The 8,692-nt window shown below is 57.5% G+C and overlaps 1 protein-coding gene across 2 annotated transcripts; it reads right to left on the bottom strand.

Annotated features, from left to right (window-relative positions):
- Positions 1–275: 275 nt before the first annotated feature.
- Positions 276–7,329, bottom strand: LOC105070351 (aldehyde dehydrogenase family 3 member B1-like). 2 transcript variants are annotated; one of them, XM_045517922.2, is made up of 11 exons: positions 7,107–7,329; positions 6,813–6,918; positions 5,842–6,004; positions 5,348–5,458; positions 5,040–5,160; positions 4,781–4,866; positions 4,598–4,679; positions 3,941–4,327; positions 3,062–3,228; positions 2,419–2,518; positions 276–2,176 (listed from the first exon to the last, which is right to left on the bottom strand). In XM_045517922.2, exons 1-11 carry the CDS (start codon positions 7,279–7,281, stop codon positions 1,992–1,994), a joined length of 1,683 nt encoding a protein of 560 aa, XP_045373878.2. In that variant the 5' UTR covers positions 7,282–7,329; the 3' UTR covers positions 276–1,991. The 2 variants fall into 2 exon arrangements, with proteins under 2 accessions (XP_045373878.2, XP_010955046.2); XM_010956744.3 differs by lacking the exon at positions 6,813–6,918.
- Between the last annotated feature and the right edge of the window lie 1,363 nt (positions 7,330–8,692).

Genomic DNA, 8,692 nt, shown 5'->3' with positions numbered 1-8,692 from the left:
ATTGGGAAGGGTGGCCTGAGCAGGGTACACTTGTCACATTTCGTGGCCTGTCTTGGACAGCCTCCTGGGGGAGGGGCAGTCAGAGCGTGTGTCCCAGCCTCCCTTGCAACTAGGATGCAGTCATGTGACTCTGCCCCACCAATGAGGTGAGAGCCTGCCATCCAGGGGAGCAGTGTGAGGGAGCTGGTGGGTGCAGAGCCCAGCTTATGGCTGGACTTGGGAGACAGGGCCCAGGTTTTTCTGTGTGACCTTAGGAAGTGTCCTACACTCTCTGGGCCTGGGGACAGGAAGTCCTGCCCCACCTGTGGCAGCAGGCATACCTGGGTTTGAATTCAGCCTAAGCCTCACATTGTAAGCCTTAGAGACTCTGAAACTTAGAAACGCAGTCTCTCTGATCCTCAGTCTCTCTCCTGTTGACCAGAATGAGGACCCCATTATAGAGACTTTAGGTGTGGTGGGAACAAACACTGATGACCATGAGGGCAAAAGGAACAAGACTGGTTGTGATGAGGTGAGGGCCCAAAGAAGAAGTGCCCAAAGAATGTTTAATAAGCTCTGTCTTCTATTCTTTGTTCACTGGACCCATTGCCCAGACTATGGCCAGGAGACTCTCTGATTCTTCTCCGTCCCTCTGGCTTTCTCTTTTTAGTCCAAAGGCTATTTTAAGGAAACAACTTCCCAAGGTCAGGGTGGGGAGAAAGGTGATCTCTTAGACCCAGGCTCATTGGTCACTCATCTTCTCTCTGGACCACCTACCCATCCATCTGTTCACTCATCCATCCCGCCAGCTATCCATCATCTCTCACCCTATCACCCAGCCACTCACCTGCCCTTCTACCCACTCATTGTCTTATCCATCCATCAACCCACCCATTCATCCATCCAACCTCCCTTCATCGTTCACCATCTACTCACCCACTCACTCTTCCATCTATCCATCCATGCATCCTTCATCCATCCACCCACCCATCCTTCCTTCCTTCCATCCATCCTCTCGCTCCCTTATTCATTCTTTCCTTCACTCATCAACAAGCCCCTGTTAAACACCTCCTTTGAGTCCATCCTGTGCCTTTTGGAATCAACCAATCCCAACAATTCCCAGGGGAGCAGGAGGATCCTATGTCCTCTTGGTACTAGCTCAGCTTTCCCACAGTTCTGAGGGGTGAAGAGCCCACTGAAGCAAGACTGGATGGACTGGAAGTGGGCTCCCAGGGTGAGGACTAGGGGAAGATCAAGAGGCTGGTCATAATGGACCAGATAGGCTGTTTACTCATCCCCCACCCCCATATTTCTCAGGAAAGTCCACCATCACTCAGCTCTGCTCTGCTTTACTGTATAAACTCAGTTCAGCCCGTTCTGGCTCTAGACCCTCAGTTTTCCCATGTGTCAGAAGAAGTGAACAGATTTTATTTCTGCCTGCCCTGACCTCCTGGGAATCTACAGCAGGAAAGATAGACGTGGCCAGCATGTGAACAACCCCCTCATGTGCCCATAGCAGACATCACTAATCAACTATTGAACACCTTCCTCCTGTTTCCACAAGACCTCATCAGAGTCCTTGTAAATAGCACAATTCATTCAGGGAGACACCACCAAATGACCAGATCTGAGTTCAAGATTGGATCACTTCAGGTCAGACAAACCCAGCTCCCCAAACCAGTTGTGACTAAGATGTTAGAAATCACTCTGTTTTGGGAGCCTATTTGTAGATCAGACACAAGGGAGTCTTTTCTAACCACCAGAGATGCTCAGTCTTGGGGATGAGTTCTCCGTCACCAGATATGTCCAAGCAGAGGGTCAACAAATCTGTCAGGAGGCCGCAGGGGGGTCTTTAGCCCTGAAAGGGGCTGGACCAGTGGCCCAGAGGTCCTGCCCAGCCGGAGGTCTTTTCAGAAAAAAACCTAGAAGGAGGATCTTTGTGCTCCTGGACCCGACGCCCACTTTTCAGGGATGGAGGGGTGGGGATGCAGCACTGGCGGTGGGCAGGGTGCTCACAGAAGGGTGCAGCTCTGCTTGCCCAAGGCCCAGCTGATCAGCTGCTGTTTCCATTCAGAATAGGGAGGGTAGCGGATTGCGTTGAGCTTCTCCAGGCCCGAGTAGGAGAGCAGGCAGGCGCGGTGGTGGGAGAAGGTGTCGAAGGAGAACTTGCCGTGGTATCTTCCCATCCCACTGTTGCCTGCATGGGCACGGAAGTGAGGGCCTGAGGTCGGGCAGCCCACCGCCTAGCAGGGAGCTCAGGGAAAGCCACGCCATTCAAAGAGCCATTTTGCAGATAGGGAAACAGAGGCCTTGAGAGGCCTGGGGCCTAGACCAAGGCTGAATAGTGAGTGAGGCAAAACTAGGCCTTCCTTGGCCTGGGATGCCAAACTGGGCTTCCCTAGGGGTTGGGGCTGGAGGCTGAAGAAGGGCAGGGCTCACCGACTCCCCCCAGTGGCAGGGACGACAGGCTCATGTAGATGAAGCCCTCATTGCCTCCGAAGCTGCCGCTGCTGGTCCGATCCAGCATCCGGTTCACCACCTGGTGGGACGAGGGGAGGCCGGGGGCAGGGACGTGGCAGGTAGATTCATCATTCCACAGAGAGCATGGGGCCTCCCCGTCTCCATCCTCTACTGAGCTAGCCTTGCCCCTCTGAGCATGTTGCGGGGGCATGTGGCCGTGGGGAGCTGCAGTGAGTCTCAAGCAGCAGTGGTGTGTAGGCCCTGTCAGGCCCCATCTCTGCTCTGCCCCTGTCCCCCTTCAGGGGTTCTGCTTGCCCACACAGAACCTCTGCACGATTTAGGAAAAGGGGGCTATCTGGGCAGGTCAGACAGAAATGGTGCCTCCTCATCGGGTGGAGGCTGCCCTGACCAGGGCAGACAGCTAGCCAGCCATGCGTTGGTGCTGCCCCAGCCCTCTCTGCCAGGCACCTATGTGCAGGGAGCCGTTGTCCAAGTAACCTGGATTATAGTCAAGCTGGAGGCATCTGCTTCCCCAACCCTCAGAAGTGGGCCATGAAAGGGGAGGTAACCAGTCTCACCCCTTTGGCCCCTCTGTTGCCCCCAGTCTTGCCCAAGCCCCCACCTGGTTGCTGTTGGAGAAGGCGTACAGGGCCAGGGGCTTCTCCCGACGGTTGATGAAGTCGATGGCCTCGTCCAGGCCCCTCACGTTCATGATGGGCAGGATGGGCCCGAAGATCTCCTCCTGCATCACTGGCTCTGTCTCCTGCACGTCTACCAGCACCGTGGGGGCTGCCCAGGCACAGGGGATGGCTCAGCCCCAGGGGTGGGGCTTCAGACAGGGCCCAGGGACCCAGGGCTCCAGGCTCGGGGATGTTCTAGGGAGGAGAGCCTCCCCACAGCCCTGAGAAGTGACCGTGAGGAGTTCCCCAGCCTGACCAGGGCCTGTGAGGCCCCAAGAACCACTCAGCCTCGGTCTTACAGTCAGAGGGTGACCAGATCTTGGACCCCTGGGGTCTGAGGTCCCAGGTCCCAGCCCGTTGGGCAGCAGCATCACCCTCTGAGCCATTCGGCCCGGGAGGCTGGGGCTGCTTTGCTCACAGTGTAGAGGATGCTCAGCACAGGCTGTTGGAGTTCAGAACCGGGAATTGTGGGCTCACAGGACCGGGGTCATGGCCCCGTGGAGCAGCAGATCGTGGGGTGGAAGATTGGAATGTGAGCTCTCGGGAACTGAGAACCCTGGGGTCTGAGCTTGGAGAATCCAGAGCCTGGGCCAGAGTGTGGAGTCGGGTCACAGGCTCAGATCACAGCAACACGGAACACGAGTGTCATGGAATTGTGGCACCGGAGCCGTGGATCAGGCTGGGCTCCAGCAGTGGGGTCGAGGGAGCCTCAGGGCCCAAGGCTTCAGGTGGGGCCCAGACTCAAAGCCCGGCTGTGGCCTCCAGCGTGGAGGGGCCTGAGCTGGGGTGGGGGACACAGTGGCAGGGAGGGCGGGACTCACCGATGTAGCGCTCGCTCTCATCACTCTGGCCACCGATGGCCACGCGGCCACAGCTCAGCAGGCCCCGGAGCCGCTGGAAATGTTTGTGGTTGATGATGCGGCCCAGATCCGGGGAGCTCTGGGGGTCATCGCCATAGAAACGGGTGATGGCGCTCTGCAGGGCGGGCAGCAGCCGCGCCTGCATTTCAGGGCTGCACAGGATGTAGTCGGGGGCTACGCAGGTCTGGCCAGTGTTGAAATAGCGGAACAAGACCACGCGGTTGGCCACAGTCTGGGGGTCACAGTCATCGTCCACATAGCAGGGGTTCTTGCCCCCCAGCTCCAGCGTGACGGGCGTCAGATGCTTGGCGGCGGCAGCCATGATGATCTTGCCAACTCGAGGGCTCCCTGGGGACATGGGAGTTGACCCTCATCCTCAGTTGGCCTTGGCCAGATGGTTCAGGCACACCTCTCCTGGCCCATCCTGGCTTGCCCACTGGAATCTGCCCCTGGCCATGCTGCCCCAGGATCCTACCCAGCAAGGCCCACAGGCTAGGCCCCCTGTCTGGGTCAATTGCCATCTGAGATGCTCCCCACTGCCTCCTCCCTCCATGGCCTTCCCCATCCTATTTTCCAATGTCCTCCCTCCTCCCGGGACACTGGCTGGGCCACTCTCACCTGTGAAGAGGATATAGTCGAACTTGTGCTTCAGCAGCTGCCCCGTCTCCTCAGGCCCACCCAGCACCACGGCAAAGCAGCTCTGCAAAGCGGAACAGACAGCTCAGGGGATACAGCAGGACCTCTCACTGGCAGAGGTGGGGTTGTAGGATGTGGGCACTGAAGGGGCAGATCTACCCTCACCTGGTCCAGGTACTGAGGCAGCACCTCAGCCAGGACCTTCTCCATGCCCTTGCTGATTTCTGACGGCTTCAGCACCACGCAGTTCCCTGTGGGGACAGATGAGGGGATGTGGGAGAGGCCGTGCTCCCACACGCATTCAGGGGATAGGCTGGAAGAACAGAGATGCAAGGACGGCCCTGGAGGCTGGGGGACCACAAAACGGAATTCTGGGGCCTCCACTTTGGGAAGGGCTGTTGGGCTGGGAGCACACGGGGCTCACCTGCGGCAAGGGCGCCCACCAGGGGCGCCAGGGTCAGGTTCACAGGGTAGTTCCAAGGGGCGACGATGAGCACCAGGCCGAAGGGCTCCTTCCGGATGAAGGCAGAGCCCAGCTGCGTGAACTGGGGTGCGGGACTGACAGTGAGGTCCCACTGAGGACCACCCAGGGCCCAGCCTCGACCCTGTGTCCTCCAGCTGCCTGTGCAGTGGAGTCCACGTGAGGAGACAGAGGTCCTGAGAAAGTCAGCGACTCACCCTGGGTCTGGGCTGAGCTGCCTGGCACGACCCCTCCCCAGCACGCAGACTCACCAGGTTCTTGGCCACTGACTCATCCTTCATCCAGGCGTGCAGGTTCTTGAGGGCCAGGTCCACCTCGTTCTGGCAGACGATAATCTCCGATATGTCTCCCTCAAAGGCCGACTGCAAGGAGGTGGCATTCGGGAGTCAGGCCCAGCAGGGTGGGGAGGGGATCTGGTGCTTTAGATTCCCAAGGGTCCCCACCGTGGATATGGAATCCATCTCCAGGAGCAGCTCCCCCATGGGACGCAGCAAGGAGTGTGGTTCTGGGGCCAGGTGGCCTAGGTTCCACTTCCACCTCTGCCAGTTCTTGGCGATGGGACTTTGGGCAAGTGACTTAACCCCCACGTGCCTCGGTTTCCCCACTGGGGACAGAAATCAAAGCTGCTTCACAGGTTTGCTGAGTCGAGGTTGTAGAGTGCCCGTGGCACACCGCAGGCCGGGAAGGGTCTGCTGGGTGAGCAGGACTGAACTGGGGACGCAGCCAGCTCCTGCTCCCCACCCACCTTGTGCAGGTCCTGTGCCAGCCCCTCCTGCAGAAGCTGCTTGTTCTCTCGCAGGAAGCGGCCCAGGCCCTCCAGCTGGGCAGCCCGGAACTCGGCCGGCCGCGTCCGCCCCGAGCCGAAGGCCTCCCGCAGCCGCTGCAGTGTGTCCGTGAAGGGGTCCATCCTGCAGGGCGGGAGAAGGGTGGGCTGGGATGCCCCCAGCTCCATGGCCCCCCCACCCCTGCCTGCACCCGTGTGGGCCCACAACACCCCCACAGGGACTTGGAAGTTTCCTTGCCTCAGAGGCCACGGAGGTTTTGTGGTGGCAGACAGAGGAACTGAGACCAGTGTGTGCCACATGTCCGCAGAGCACAAAGTGGGCTCCGTGCACTCTGGGGAGGTGATCCTGGAATCGGATCTCAAAGTAAAGAAGGAGGGCTGAGGTGGCTGTGGGAGGGCAGGGGTCCTGAGCCTGGGTGGCACAGCTGACTGCCTGGAGCCCCAAACCCATCCCCCATCCTGGCTTCGCCAATGCCCATGGGTACCCCAGCGGGTCTGAGAGTGGAGGAAGGATGGAGCCTTGGGTAGGGACAAGAAGTCCAGCAGGGATGCTGGGGGGAAGACTGCCTGGACCTTGAGAAAGAAAAGGGTCGGAGAGCCCCAAACTAGGGCTGCAAAACTGGGCACATCAAGCGTGCCTCTAATCTCTGTGTGTGTGGCCCCACAACCCCTCCTCCACCGGCATCACTGAGTGCCCTGCCCTTTTTATTGACTTCTCAGCATCTTTCTGTAGCTTCCAAATTTTCTATGATGAGAACGCAATACTTCCAGAACCAGCAAGAACAGGGAGAGTTGCTTCTACAACCCAGAACCAAAGACTCAGCTCCGGCCTTATCTCCCAAGAAGCTCCCCCGTTCCCCTGTCCCAGCTCCCTGGCACCTCCTGATCACAGCCCAGGTCACACGTCTGGTCCCTGTCTATCCACATGCTACCTCCTCCCCCAGCCTGGGGATCCTCTTGAGGGAAGACAGGGTTTGTTTCCACCTCTGTAGCCAGGCCAGCACAGGTCAGAGACAGACGGTTCCTCCAAGGGTGCTCCTAGGTGTCCCGGGGTCAGGGGGAAGCAGGGAGTGAGGCTCAGACAGGATAACTGACCAGAGACCATGCAGCACAGCAGTGGCCAGGACAGGCCGCAGGCCCACGGCCTCCTACCCTGTGGACCCACATCCTTTTCCCCACCCTCCCCCGTCCATGCCTCTGGCCCTCATCCCATGGGTCCCACATACCCCGGTGTCGGCTCCGACCCTGGATCCTTTGCCAAACCTTTGCTGCCTTTGCCTGACATTCTGCCTCCAGATGTGCCGACTGCTCCAGGCCCAAGTCTGACCCCACCCCTGCTGACAGCCAATCCTCCCAGGAGCCTGAGTAGCTGCTGGCCTCTACCAGATTCCCTGTGCACATGTCTGGCAGTGGAGTGGCACCTGGGGCGAACCGACTGAAGCTCCATCTGGTCTGGCCTCCTCCTGACTCCCACATTGACACCCGTCACTTGCCTGCCCCACCCTGACACAGCTGGCCTGGAAACAGGTCTGGCAACTCCAGGCTGCTCTGTGTTGGCTAAGAAAGCCTGGCAGAACATCACTTGATTAAGGAGAAAGATAAGATTACAAGATGAAAACGAGTGGGGCCCTGGCAGCCTCCTCCAGGACACCCTCGGCCAGCAGAGCATTTCAGCCCACCCAGGTCCCTGCACCAAGTCCTCATGTCCGCCCGCCCCTCTCCATCCCCACCTCGCAGCGCTCCCTCATTTGCACTCTCCTAATGTGCCTGACTGGCATCCGTGGGGCAGAGGAAGGGGCCCTGGCAGCTGCAAAGAGAGCCAGGATGGGCAGGGGCATCTGTGGCTGGGGGCGGTGCGTCATTCTTTTCCCTTCTCCTATTTACTCCTTGGCAAGTTGCTTAACCTCTCAGAGCCTCTCTGAGGTAACAATTGCACTTAATTGTCATGGTTCTTGACATGGGCTCCCATGGGAAGACATGAGAGCAGACAGGACAGATCACAGCTCCTGACCTACAACTGGCACCCCTGGAGGTTGGCCATCAAATATTTCTGCCAGTATTTCTCCAGCACCTACTAGATTCCAGGAAGCAGAAGAATGTCTGTCTCTGGAATGTGTGTATCTCTCTGAATAAATCTACTTTTATTCAACTGTGGCCCTCTCTTGAATTCTTTCCTGCGTGAAGCCAGGGACCCACACTTTGCGGGATACGAACCATGGACTCAGCCTTCCTCCTGCTCTGCATTTTCCTGTATCAAAGGTGCTATTTCTTTTTTTGTGTGTATGTATGTATTTTATTGATGTATAGTCAGTTTACAATGTTGTATTGATTTCTGGTGCACAGCATAATGCTTCAGTCATACATGAACATACATATATTTGTTTTCATATTCTTTGTTACCATAAGTTACTACAAGATACTGAATATAGTTCCTTGTGCTGTACAGTAGAAACTTGTTTATCTATTTTATATATATTAGTATCTGCAAATCTCGAACTTCCAAAAGGTGCTAAATTAGGTCTCATTTACAGCAGGTTAGCAGGTGGACCTATCTTTGGGAGCCATTAACAGCCTACCATGGGGAGCAAAAGCCACTTTGTCACCCCTCGTGACATGGGATCATGACTCCCAGAAAAATGTATTCCAGTTGTCAACAAAAATTTGCTGTTCATTAAGGGGCAGACTGCACCCGGGACCTGGCTGAGAACCAGCCTGGCAGCACGCACCAGTCCTGAGGGGGTGACACTGAACACGTGGCCAAACAATCCGGATGGTCACTAGACGCTGGGCAGTGAAAGGCTGCAGCAGGCAG

The sequence above is a fragment of the Camelus bactrianus genome, chromosome 10 (assembly GCF_048773025.1).
Source record: "Camelus bactrianus isolate YW-2024 breed Bactrian camel chromosome 10, ASM4877302v1, whole genome shotgun sequence".
NCBI classification, from domain to species: Eukaryota; Metazoa; Chordata; class Mammalia; order Artiodactyla; family Camelidae; genus Camelus; species Camelus bactrianus.
The sequence above is the reverse complement of the archived record's forward strand: the minus strand, read 5'-3'. Positions and strand labels throughout refer to the sequence as shown.